At 38.0% G+C, this 13,702-nt stretch overlaps 1 protein-coding gene across 2 annotated transcripts in view; it reads right to left on the bottom strand.

The window, feature by feature from the left end:
- Positions 1–7,780, bottom strand: part of LOC115040931 (E3 SUMO-protein ligase PIAS1-like) — a 48,451-nt gene extending 40,671 nt beyond the window's left edge. The window contains exon 1 of one of the 2 annotated variants that reach the window (XM_029498088.1): positions 7,765–7,780. Coding sequence is in view for 1 of the 2 variants with exons in the window: in XM_029498086.1 (XP_029353946.1) it covers positions 6,982–7,059 (78 nt within the window). In the remaining variant the exon portion in view is untranslated. Of the gene's footprint in view, positions 1–6,981; positions 7,670–7,764 lie in introns of those variants that run through there. The other variant, XM_029498086.1, reaches the window with a different exon arrangement.
- Between the last annotated feature and the right edge of the window lie 5,922 nt (positions 7,781–13,702).

The raw sequence follows: 13,702 nt of genomic DNA, 5'->3' as shown, positions 1-13,702 counted from the left end.
GCCTTCATGTGCAATTCCCATTTAAGTGGTTAGTTTATCATGTCTCATATGTAATTTTATATAATCTACAGGTGCATCTGTGCAATGTAATCCAATCCAATACAGCCATTAAGTCTATTTTTATGCTTGTAATGTCCAATTTTTGTTGATAGTATCAAAGAGGTGATGATTAAATTATAAGTTTCCATTTGTGATATCATTATACTGTATTGCATGTAGAAGTGGTGCTCATGTTCTGGCCTCTCATTTTACTTAACAATGCAATGTAGTCCAATGTAACACCACTTTCAGATGCAGTCTCAATATTAAACAATTTCTGAATATAAATTGAATTTACTGATACATTTGCCCAACGATCAGCATGCTTGTTTTGGGTCTCATCAGCTATAAGTCGTTTATGGTGTCATAAATAAATATGTATCAATCTGTGTTTTATCGATTCTAACCTTAAATTAAGGATTCCTTTTTAAATCCAGGGACATTAACAGAATGTGAGCACATCTCAGCGAATAGACTAACTGCACAGCATACTAACATGTTGTTATCCCTGAATAAAAAAACAGGAGACAAGCTGTTTTCTCTGCTGAAGAAGATCTTGCCTGTTTATTTTTTATTTGAGAGTTGAAAAACGCGACTGCAAGGTTCTGTTTTGTTAACCTGTTTTGTTTAATCATTAATCAGAGCAGGAGGAAGATGACGATGAGGAGGAGGAGATCTTCATTACAGCACACTCAGCAGTAGAGGATAGACACTTCTCTATAGTAACATTCATTTTCACCTTGTTGTGCAGTGGCGGCTATCAGTCAGAGATAAAAATTTAAAAGGAGCTCTATGGTATCACTGTGTGTATTACTGCTCATGTTCAGGCACGTGGATGTGCATATACTATCTAACCACTGAAGTGTTATATACCAGTTTAAAGAAATCAAAATCTTTTGTGCAATAAGAAAGAGCGTTTCTGAGGACACTATAATTTGATATCTTCTGGGTTTTTTTTTATCTGTTCATTTGAAGCTGCTAATGTGCTTCCATTGTAATTGCCAGTTTCAAATTGTTTTTGAATGGGCACATATCAACAAATGTATTATTTAATCTTTTATTTGCTTGCTATAATCCATTTTTGCTTATTTTACAAAGTCTTTTTTTCATTTCTTTAAGGCTTTGCTACAATGCATACAAAACTATTTTCTTTAAAATGCTGAGGGTTTCTCTCCTCATGGGGGATACTTCCTGAAGAATGAAGAGTCTTTGGTGAATTAGTGTCTTGAGCTGCAGTCCCTCAGCTCGCAGGTCACAGGAGAGGCTATGGCATGTGCTCTGATCTATTATTAGCAATTAACCCTTCAGCTAACCATTTAAGACTCAACCGCAACATCTTCACCAGCTGGATTCATTCTCCCACACGTTCACTTGTCCAGAAACAAAAACGCTGTCGGGCTGCGGATGTCGCGATAAGACCTTAAAAAGACTAGAATAGAGGAAACTATCCGCGAAGTGGGTTAGTAAGAGGAAGTCCAGGTAATATGCAGAATACAATTTATTTGGTGACATAGGTAATAAAGTTAGTGTTTGATTTATTTTATCTGTAAGAGGACATTCGTATCTAGACATTATGCATTAAGAATACACATTGCTCACAATCAGAAATCACTGCCTATGTATTTACTCTACCAAGAGCCACTTGATGGTAGTAGAGTCATGCTCACCATGACATTAGGAAAGTCAGGCAATTAACCTAGATGCATAATCTGGGGAAATGCTTCTTTACATTCACTCTGAATACAGAATCTATAAATATATGATCTATGTAAGCATATTTTTTTTATTTTTTCCCCCCTCTCATTAACTTGTAAATATACACAGCAAGATGCCTTAAATTCCTCTCTTTTCTCAGTTCTATTTGTGTAACCTGTAGTGTAGATGTGATCATTTGTCACTAGCAGTATGATATGTAACACACTGCTCAAAACCTGGGCTCTAGATTTATTGGAAAACAGCAGCGAATCTTGACACTTGTCATAGAGAAAACCGCAGGCAGCATCACGGTAAATCTAGAGTGAATTATGACTTTCAAATTCCAAACTAACTAAACTCAGAACATTCACAATGCACAAAGCTGCACGTCTCAGGAAGAGAGATTTATGAACTATATGGGAGGGACTAAAAAATGAAATAGACTCTTAAATCCTGCAGCACGATAAAGAAATATTTCATGGTCACAGGCTTACTTTAAAATTAATTCATCCCTCCTGATTCAAACCAAAATCATTCTGATATCTCAAAATTTAAAAACGCACAAATCTGCCAAGAGGGAGTCTAGTGACGCCTGTTTTTTTTTTTCTTTCTTTACTCAATTGCATGCTTCCAACCAAAAGAGAGAACGTGTTACCTAGCCATGTGCATCTCAAATGTGACATGTTTCCACAGCAACAAGACTGCGCAACAAAATCACCACAGGAGTTGAGAAAGGCTTAGCTCAAAAGTCAATGACTACAGAATGTGCTCTCACAGGACAAAACACACCACAATGACAGAGCTTAAATGAATCATACATAACATAAATTACACAGACTTGAGTGACAAAGCCTGTTTGTTATCTTCATCCGCCAGCACAACTGATAAACTTCACTAAATACCAAAAGCAAGGAAAAGGTAATAAACCCTAGATGACAGCTGGTTCAACACTGAACATTTCTGCAGCAGAGCTCCAGCTTCACATTGGAAGCTTTATACATTCTGCTGTTCACTGCCATAAATCTTTAATCTGCCTTTCTCCAATCTGATTTTCACATTTCTCCACTTCTCTCCCTGAGATGGTGATTCACCACATATGAGCTTGAAATCGCACACGGACGTAAGCTTTAAATGCAGCCAACAGTTGACAACAGTTATCATTCACACTGGGGTAATTCCCATGTGAGCATCTAATTCTCTTTAAACCAAAAATTAACTGCAGCGATAATGACAATGACAATAAGGGAAATAGGCAGGTGCTGAGAGGATGTAGAAGAGCAGAGATGAGGGTCTGTATCATTAGGGATTAACCTAGCCACAGGCTCTACAAATAGATTGTCTCCACCTATGAGCCGCCAGCGAGCAGACAGTTATTTGTATTGCCAGGTTGCTGCTGCAGCAGCTCCTGAGAAGAGAGAAGACAGTTCAAAGAAGCTGAGGCGGATCAGGACTCCTGTGAAATGAAATACAATGCAACAGGACACATTTGGGGGCCTGGCAACATCAGAGGCATCCGCAGACACTGATTTTGTCTGGGGCAGCCATATCACAGACATTCGCAGCAGTTCACCATACAGCCTGGGGCAACCAAGAAAAGTGCCCGCAGTAAGGCAAATCAATGTACTGCACAGCATAGCTGATATACACAAGTCAATTAATCAATCAGTCAGTCAGAGGAAAATGTAAGCAACTATTTTGTTGATCGATTGATAAAAGAAAATTTGTTAATCAATGGTGAATGAAAATAGTGCTTCATCTTGTTCACATTCCTTTTTTTTTTTTAACCTGCACACGCACGCACACATACATATATATCATGAGCAAAATAAGCAGTAAAAACCAATCGCTGTGCATTTCCATCTGAAAACTTGACACCACAGCAAGCCAAAATTTAGGCAAGCACAATGTATAAGCCACTGCTGGTTGGACCAAACAACAGCAACAGATAAAAGATGCTAATTTCGTTTCCCATTCTGATGTCTGCTGGACGCCAAGTTTGGTTACAGACCGAGGCTCTAAACTGTGGCTAAGTCTCTAATGTAACTGTGCTCCAAAGCAGGAGCTCGCATTAGCACGGCCATTAACATTTTGTCAGCCACACCCAGTGACAAGTTAACACACAGCAACTAACTACACCGACCTACTGATATATCTTCTGAATGTTGATTTTGATGAAAAATAAACTGCTCAAAAACTTCTGAATCTGGGCCTGAGTGAGGTACAAACATGCATCACAAGGTCTGAGCGAGATTTCTAATCAGACAGCAGATGTGCTATATATTTAACATTGAATCAAATCCGGAGAGAACATATTCAAGAAAAAAAAATCTCAAACTATCCTCAGTCATATGCCTCTTTGGTGAAATGATAATCTAATTGTAGACCTGCAATTTTTTGATAACATAAATGAAGTGAGTGTTGCAGAGAACACTGGCTTTAAAATGTGAAAGAGCATGATTGTTTGGTACAAGATCTGACAAGAATCATACCATCACTACTGGACCAAAGAACTAATTAAAAAAAAAATCTTTTTGAAACAAAAATAAGCTCGTAATTCATGTATATATTTGTGAACTGGACCTCTTTGGCTTTTGTTTGGTTGGACAATAGCAGTTATTTGAAGGGAACTGACAGTGATAGCAATAATAATCATGGTGCATATTATCGTTTGCTGCTGAGCAAATAAATGTTACGTGTTGATACAGCAGTGTAATAGTTTCATAAAATTCCTGTTGTCTTACTCTGAGCTTTTGCTTTTCATTAATGTTCTCTGCATCCACAGCCTCTTGGCTCTCTGCGGTGGGCTGATGACTCCTGCCACACACTGTCACTGTTGTATGTTTGTTGGAAGCTCAGTGTTCGATATTACAGTTTAGTGCTCCCTATCCCTATGGTGCCTGATAAAAGCCCCAGGTGGTCCAAATGGACAGAGGAGGCAAATTTGTTCATTATAACAACACATGTTTTGTATTGCAGGTGTGAAAAAGCAGTAAGAAGATCATGTCCCACAGTAACAGAGGATCATTTAATTATCTAACACTTTTATGCCATAAGCAGTGCATTCATATCCCCTAGTAGAAAAGACTGTGAATAGATAATTATGATTATGGTTTTTTATCAGCAGTAATCACTGTTGCTACGTCAGTATTAACTGTGTATCATGTAACTGCAGAATACAGAGCTGACAAATGGATATTAACTAAATATGAGCAGTCATTACTTTTTCTTGCACACAACAAATTAAAGACATTTTGGATGAACACTGCCAACTGTCAGAGGTCTCATCTGCTGCCTGAAAAAGTTGACACGCTACGTCTTCCAAATAGTCTTCAATGTGTCCTTGTCCTACTCTAGAAATCTAAAAATAGTTTGAGAAGGTTGAATGCAGAGTTCCGTATTCAATCAACTTCATTTCTTCTGTTAGAAATTTAGATATTATTCATTTGATATTTTTGAGAAAATGTAACATAAATCTACAAGATTGACTATTTTAATGTTTGTTTCGAGTAAAAATGCCAAATAATCCAAAAAGCTACACTTACAGTTTATTTTAATTTGTTTACATTTAGCTTTGGTGCTGTTGTTTTGTTTAGAGTTTTTTTTTTTTTTTTAGGGGGGTGTTGTTTAAACATCAGGAAACATCTGTTTGGCTTTAAGAAAATCAAGCAAGTTTTATTCATTATTTTCTGACATTTTGTAGGTCATAAGATTAATCAAGAACATAAATGACTGGTTAAGCAATAGAGAAAACAATTGTTAGTTGTAGTTGCAATCTTTCCTTGTCCCAAATCTATAACATGTATTTAAATGCTTGGTCCAGTTCATGCCTCAGTCAAATCTATACACAACCTTTATTTATTTCCTTTTTTCATTTCCTTATTTTAACATATGCCATCAACAGGAATGCAGAAGTGACTGGCTCTTGTTAAATCACATAAAGGGGATTAACACAAGACAACTCAGTCAGCAGGAAATCTGAGGGAAGCCAAATCTCATTTGTTTTCAAAATATTTGCATTCTAAACAAAGGCCTCAAGCTGGTTTGTTAAATCCCTCAGTGCCTTTCACTAGCCGTATGATACAGTGAATATAATAATGAAATTGACCATCTAGGAAACTCTAAAAGCCTCCTGAACTGTACACCGCTGTGAAGTCAGCCACAGGGAGAGTTTAATGGACATACAAGCTCCCACATGTATCATTTTACCATCTCACAAGTAAAATTTGGGCTTAATTTTTATTAATAATATAAGATGCAATCCCTAAGGATTCCTTAATGCCAAGATGAGATACTCAGATATGTTGTTTCATTCAAAAAAGAAAAGTCAGAAATGCAAAGAATATAAAAATAGCTGATAACGGATTTTGTCAGTCAGCCAACGAGAAAAATTCTCTTGGGGAATATATTGATAACAGATTCATTGTTAAAGTCAAGAAAAAAAATGACATTCCTGAGTTACACTCTCTCAATATCAAGGGGTTGCTGCTTTGTAAAGCAAATGTCTCATTGGATTTTTGAAAGGTGCTCAACAAGGAACTTTTATTTTTCAACTTCTGTTTGGGGGATAGGTATTTTTCTGACATTGGGTAGATCTACAAAATAATCTGTGGGTTAAAATGACAATGAAAATGAAACTCATTCAAAGCAAAGTATTAATCGATTTTCAGCTGTAGCACAAGATACAACAACCATCTGAGAAAGTCCACAATACACAGACATGGGTGGTTTGACAGTTAAACCACATCTGTGGGGTCTATCTGCCTGCCCCCCCCCCCCCAAAAAAAAAAAAAACAGCAGCTGGCACAAAGGAGCATGTATGGATCCACAGCAACACACTGGGGGAAAATCTAAAAATAGCCCAAGACAGTGATCAATAACGGGTAGATAGATTCCAACTGTGCTTTGCAACGTTATATTAAAGGTTGCTTCAGGGTAACTAACAGACCAACACTGAGCTGAGAGGTAAAGACAAGGGGCACCAAGGTGTCCATCTGACCTCTGACCCCCAATATCCCCTTACTGCCTTCAGTCCTGTGCAGAGAGACCTCCTGTACTGAAATGGACTGAGGACATGGGACTGAACAGAGCAGTTTTTGTTTTTTTTTTTCACCAAAATGCTCCATGTAAGGACAATATAATCGATGGCATTAAATGCATATAATTCTGAAGACCGGCTGAACCACAGAGGCAGCATTAGATTATAGTAATGTGGTGCGAATAACTTTAAACGTGTGTGGCGGATCAAACCGGCGGAGATGCATCTGGATCTGAGCAGGATCTGAAGCTGGGGGTGTGGAGCTGATCCAGCCTTGGACTCCGGCACATTTCCGACCAAATCGCAATCCAAACGTGAATAATGTGTAGTAAAGTTGGGGGGCTGGGGGTCGTGTGATGCAGGACTGACCCCGCCTGAACATTTTGCTGATGAAGCCGTTTTCACGAAGCGGCGCGTTTTTTATTATGCGACTATCAACAGGTAACGTTACTTCAGCGGCAGACGGAGCCGGCTCACACTGCGCGGCTCCGACACCAGCTCATCCTCCATCAGTGACGGCCATAATCAGTGGCAGTAACGATGCTGACGGTCGGCTCGGACTGAGTCTTTTTCAAACACGACCCTCACATGAAGCTGCTGTCACGGTCCGACACACTGACAGATCGGAGCGCGCCGTGTTTCTGCCCAAAATATGAGCGCGCATCCGGACGGAGGCTCCGCCGAAGAGGCGAGGGTCTGAGCCGCTGGCTCCCAACTTCAAGCAGCACACACGGGATAGCTTTAAAGTGTATCCCGCCCCGCCAGCGCCGGGCGTGCTGGAGAAAACGCTCCGTTCCCACGGACCAACATCAACATAAACATGCTCCTGCAAGCGCTGGCGGGCTCAACTAACTTCCTGCCGTGTTTGAGCGATAAAGCCCAGATCCGGCACCATCTCAGTCCCGAGAGGCTTAAACCGCTGACACGCCGTGTCACCGGACCGCCAAACGCTCCGTAACCGAGTAAAATTTAAATGATTTCAGGCTGCGCCTTACCTTCAGTTCCGCACTCTCCGCCATCTTGTATTTTTTTGCGCAGGCGTTGTGAGGTGTTGTCACATGACTGGGACGCGCAGAGCGTTGCGTGAACGCGCGCACAGCCGGCGAGGGTGCGTTCAGGAACACCAATGATGAGAGGGGAAAAAAAGAAACACACAGCGAGTAAATCAGATTGTCGCGGAATTAAGGAATAAATTAATCAAATGCTAATAAACTTAATCATCAGTTGAGTCTGAGTTTTGATGAACCCTGTAATCAGAGCCAGCATTTATCAAAGGAATTAAATAACACCTTGGATTTTAGGCAGCATATATACGACTAAATTTGTTCAGTACATGAAAGAAAAAATGTATCCGAGAAAGACCCAAAATGAACAATTACAGAACCCTGGCGAAGCAAAACTCAGTCTTCTGTGGTATTAGTAGAAATGTTCATAGTAGTAATAATAAGAAGAAGACTAATATTAATAACAGTAACCATCATCATCTCTGAGTGATGTCGATGCATTATACTTAGGAACAGAGTAGTCTTTCTTATTACTTGCACTTGACCATTTGATGTTACACTATTTTTCATTTTTATAGCTGTAATCCCAATGAAGAAAATAAATAAATAAATAGAAACGTGACATTGATTTAACTTGTAATCAAACCCTAGACGTTTTCATTGTCTGTACTTGTTGGTGTGGTGATAAATTGTGCTCATTGTATGATCTCTCTGTTATACTTTGTCTAGCAAAAGCAGAGTGCAAAGTTTCAGATATTAATCATATTTACATGGCTATAAATTGTAACTATATAAAATTGCAATTTCTATTTTCCATTTACATCATTCCTAAACACCCCACTGAACTAAAAGTCAAAATATTATCAAAAGAATGTATAATTTCAAAGATGGGGGCTGTCAATCTATTCATGATATGATCATGTAAGACTGGTTCTTGAAAGATGAGTTAACATTTTGCTGCAAGTAGGAGGAAGCTATTGAATAAAGGTCACATTGTTCACACGAAGCTAAGAACATTCTTAATCTTAAATTGACTCTACAGAGATTTTTTACTAAATCTTTGAAAAATGTGGGTTCACATATCATAGTTTTCATTATGAATGGCGTTGTTCATGTATACACTATGCTGGTCAGACTGGATCCAATAATAAAGGTAATTAGATGCAACTGAAAGCTCTAAAAAGGAAACAAACATTGACTTAAGGAACACTGACCTTGTCTTATACTTCTGTAGGTCATAGATGGGCTTTCATGCTCAACTGAAGAGTTGAAAATTTTAAGTCTAGCCTTGTCAAAAGTTTGGCTTGGCATAGCGTGTGTGCAAGTTACTCCTTGTAGCTTTTTAGGCACTTACCCTTTCATGATAGAGATGATTCTTTTCCTCTTGCTTTTTACTGTAAAGATGTCAACATCATTCATCAAAAATGCTTAACTTCTCTGTCTAGAACAACACTAAACAGGCACATCTCACCTCTGCTTCAGAAATCAATCAGAAATATGTTGCTTGCCTGTTTAAAATCAATACTGTCAGGACCACACCACAGCATGTTTGGCTCTTATTAACTGTGCCAGACAGTTAGCCAGGAAAACAAATCTCAGATCAGTCTGTCAAGTCATTCTCCACCAGCAACTATTTAAATGTTCTGGACCACTAAAGTCCATACTGCCTGGAAGCATAAAAAAGGTCTGGCCTGTTTCGGAAGATGTATTTTTTACACCTTGTTCTTGTGGAAAGGCCCATACAGACGATTTATACAACTGTGCACTTATTTTTTTTATTGGATGTAAACACAGAGCTAGAGCTTTAAACCATAGTGTAGCTGCCTTACTGCTGCAGAGCAACGAAAAGTTACATTTAGAAAATAAACAGCGGCGTCTCATTACCAAAAACAGAGTCCAGGCTGATAACCCGAAGAATTCTGTGGACAGTCCAGAGTGGAACTACTGCCTCCTAACCCTCCTCCAAATAATCCCAAAAGAAAAATGAAGTCTTCGTAGGAAGAGCCCTGGCTGGTAAAGAGAATAAAGTACATTTTCAGTTATCAGATACATGTAGGCTATATCCACTAACTGCTGCTTGAGGCCTGAACATTTCTTGGAAACTCAATTTTTCAATGCAGACAGGCAGCACTGCAATATGTTCTATCATAGTAACAAGTAGCTACCTCTAAGTTAGATCCTTGTAACTCTCCATGATGGATGCTTCTCTCTTTTTCTGTTTCTCAAAGTGCTCATAAGTAAAATTTAAAACACGAGTGAATGATGAATTTTGTCTGTATGCTAATTTCAGAATAAAAACCATTCATAAGAAAACAATAAAAAATGGCTTTCATTTTAATTATAGTCACCATCTAAATATTATAAACATCTGTCACTTTAAACTGAATAATCCATATTTTTTGATTGCTGCTTTGCTTTTAAACATCAAAGTAAAAAGCAAGAAGTAAGAATGAAGTTTTTACTTGTAAAATCTGAACATCAAGCCTTTAAGAGCAAGATGAGCCAACCACACAAACGTGGCCAACACAAAATGTGTCTGTACTCTGTGGGCCACTCAACACAATTTGATTGACTTTCATTTTCTTAAGTAAGTCATAATTCGTTCATTGTGATCACTCTACTTCAGCTGGAGAGTGCCCTCTGGAGGTGAACTCACAAGTAACCAAGACTCCTTTAGGGGTTTACAATTAACAACAATTTTAAAAACATGTCAGAAACTGGAAGTTTAAAGTTGGTGGGATGGGCCTGAAGTATGAGCAAATGAAATTCTAGTTATCCTCTGAACAATTTCTACAGTGATATATTTGCTTAATATAACATACAATAAAATGTGTGTTGCAGTAATAAAAGCAAAGATTCACGATGCTTGTTCTTTTTTCAAGACTTTCATCTCTGTTAGTGAGAACTCTTTTTTCTGAAAACTTTGCAGCTCAGTGCAGCACAGAATCAGGATTTTAGCTGTGACCGAAATAATTAGGATGTGTGTTGTTTCTGGAGATTTGAACATTTTACAGTTTTACAGCTTGAATACAGTGACGGTGATACTTATATCAGATACAAACCTTTTTGACCAAACGTAATTTATTCTCACTACTTTCAGCAGTAGTTTACTTTTTTTTTCCTGCCGTCACGTAGAGGGATTCACAGTCATGATGTGAAGCGAAATAACCAAAACTCCTCAAATGTTTAAGAAAACATAAAGCAGGTAGATGAGTGTTGATATGTGATTGTAAAATTCTGCTTTTGAGCCCTGAAAATGATCATGTTGGGGGTTTAAACAAAATGGGTCTTTAAACACATTTAAATATTCATTCACTTTTAAGTAGAGTGACAAAAGGTCAAGTGAGATGGAATAAATCTGCCAACAAGAGACACTCAATGCTACACAAGGGCGCTTGTGCAGGACCAGTCAGCAGGTGGCGCCCTATCATTTCAAATGAACATGAATTTGAAAATAACATGAAGGTGTTCAGGGCTTTAGAGTTTGTTCTTTCTTGAAGTTCAGCCTGTTTCTTTCACTGGCATTTTTGCTTCTCTGCCCCCCTCCCCTACAGAAGGTAGTTTGACAACCAGTGGCTTTTTGTAATGCTTTTATACTTCCATACTGACTAAAAATTCACTATTATAGCAACCACATTAGGCTTTATGTCCAAATCCATTATCAGAAAATGCTCGTTCCCTCAAGGTGCAGACAAAGAATCTATTGACAGCCTAGTTCTGCTGCTCGTCTCATACACAGAGAATCACAGAGGTTTTATTATTTCATTATGTGTTGCTGCCATCTGTTGTATTGTTGATGACCAGTGATGGGACAGGTGTCTGCTGACTGCACTTGTTTATACAAGCAAATGATTAATCATTAATCCCGACAGTAAATACTGTCAGACAATGTGCCCAACAAAAAGATAAAACATTATTCTGCTTTTATAATGTTGGAGATTACAGTGTATGGATTCGGTGTTTGTTTGCTTTTGCACTGACTGTGCACAAACTCCACAAGCATGTAAAACTCTGCTGTACATGTAATTTTACTTAACAAATATCAACACATGAATATGCAGTGACTTCAGAAAGCATTCAGGTCCCTTGTCTTTTTTGAAATGTACATTGAATTGTTAAGGAGTCTACACTAAGTAACCCAAATTATGAAAAAGTGAAATCATTGCCTTGGAAAACTGTAATCGACCTTCATAATTTATTATAAGACCCTCAGTGTAGTTCTTTGGATTGGCCCTTCGTAGCGGGAACGTCAAGTCTCCGCAGGCTTTTCACACCTGCATTTAGTCAGTAGGAAGGATGAAATGAGCTGCTTTCAGGTCTCTAAACAGACGTTGGGGGGTTAAGTCTATTGATGTTTGGGGACAGTGCGCAGAAATACCATCAAAACATGGTGACTGATGTGGCCCCTGATTAGATTAGCTCGGTGTTCAGCAGATGTGCTGTTTAAAAAAAACTCAAAGCAAGTTGTTTTCAGGTCACCTCCCCGACTACAACCCTTCTCGTCTCTTTCTGGCCTGTTGGGCTGGACATCCACCTCTGGTGTGTCCAGAGCTCTTTCATCCCCCATCACTTATACTGTATATCAACTGACTTTGCTACAGTTTGGTTATGGTCAGTTTTGAGATACATTTCAGGGAAAATATCTAAATATTGTTGTAAAAGAGGGAAATCAATTAGATTCACTTCAACAGCTCAACATCTATTTCCTACTATGATAAAATGCAACTGATGTAAATACGTGAATAACAGATTTGATTGAATGCCAGATGCAAAGGCATGAAATAAGATGTTACTTTTGATGCTTTATGTGCATTTCCCTTCAAATTACCTGCTAAGTAGAGTTTTGAATTGTGGATTTTTACTTGGATTTACATGTACTTCCTCAATTACTGGCTATTCCAGAAAATTTGAAAATAGATACTTGACCACACTGAAGCAAAAGTTATCTAACTTTTTTCAGGTAATTTTTCACAAAGTAGTTGACACACTGAGAGAGAGAGAGAGAGAGAGAGAGAGAGAGAGAGAGAATGACTCTCAGAGGTTGGCCTCATGCATTATATAATCACTGCACACACTGGATATTAACATCTGCTTGTTTAGATGTTAGGATATATTTCTATTTTGGTCTTTACTTGTCTCAAATATCATATTTATTAACATATTATTTTTAGTTCATAAAGTGTATTTATTTGGACAGTTACCTATGTGTTTCATGTAGATTTGACAAAAATCAAGGTTCACTCAGTAAATCAATAACAGTTGGACTTGAGGTAATGCATAAACTGCATGTCTGTGTATGTATGGTGACATTTGTTCATCTATACTGTCATTTATTATAGATTATATTGTTATAAGATATAATCATGCGACATGCTGTGGAGTAATGAGGAAATGCTAAGTGCATTTTGACTGAGTCCTTTAAGTCCTGCTTTAATGCTTGAATTTATAAAAAGAAATGGATCATGTCAGCAGCCCTTAAAATCAAGGTAAACTCTGCAGGGCTGAAAAACACAAGATATTTGTCAGTGGTGGTCACCACGGATGCCAACACAAAGGGATATAAAATGACTATACAGAGATGCAACATGACTATAAAGAGACCAGAACAACTATATATATATATATAATATATAAAACAAACAAACAAACAAACTACTAACAACTACTATTGCGAAATGCCAAACCAAAACAACCAAAGGAAGACGGAAGATACCAAAAGAAGAAGTAAGACTGGACAGAAACTTTGAGCTACTGAAAACAGATAAGAAAACTACCAAAAAGACAAAGTAAAATGACAAAAGATGCAAAATACAGAAAACAACCACAAAGACATGAGGGCTATTACATATCATTTGCAGCACATTCACATCTGTTTTTCATAACTTTCATTACAAAAGAACCTAAATCTCATTTCCTGAGCGTATTAAAC

The sequence above is a fragment of the Echeneis naucrates genome, chromosome 3 (genome assembly GCF_900963305.1).
Source record: "Echeneis naucrates chromosome 3, fEcheNa1.1, whole genome shotgun sequence".
NCBI classification, from domain to species: Eukaryota; Metazoa; Chordata; class Actinopteri; order Carangiformes; family Echeneidae; genus Echeneis; species Echeneis naucrates.
The sequence above is the reverse complement of the archived record's forward strand: the minus strand, read 5'-3'. Positions and strand labels throughout refer to the sequence as shown.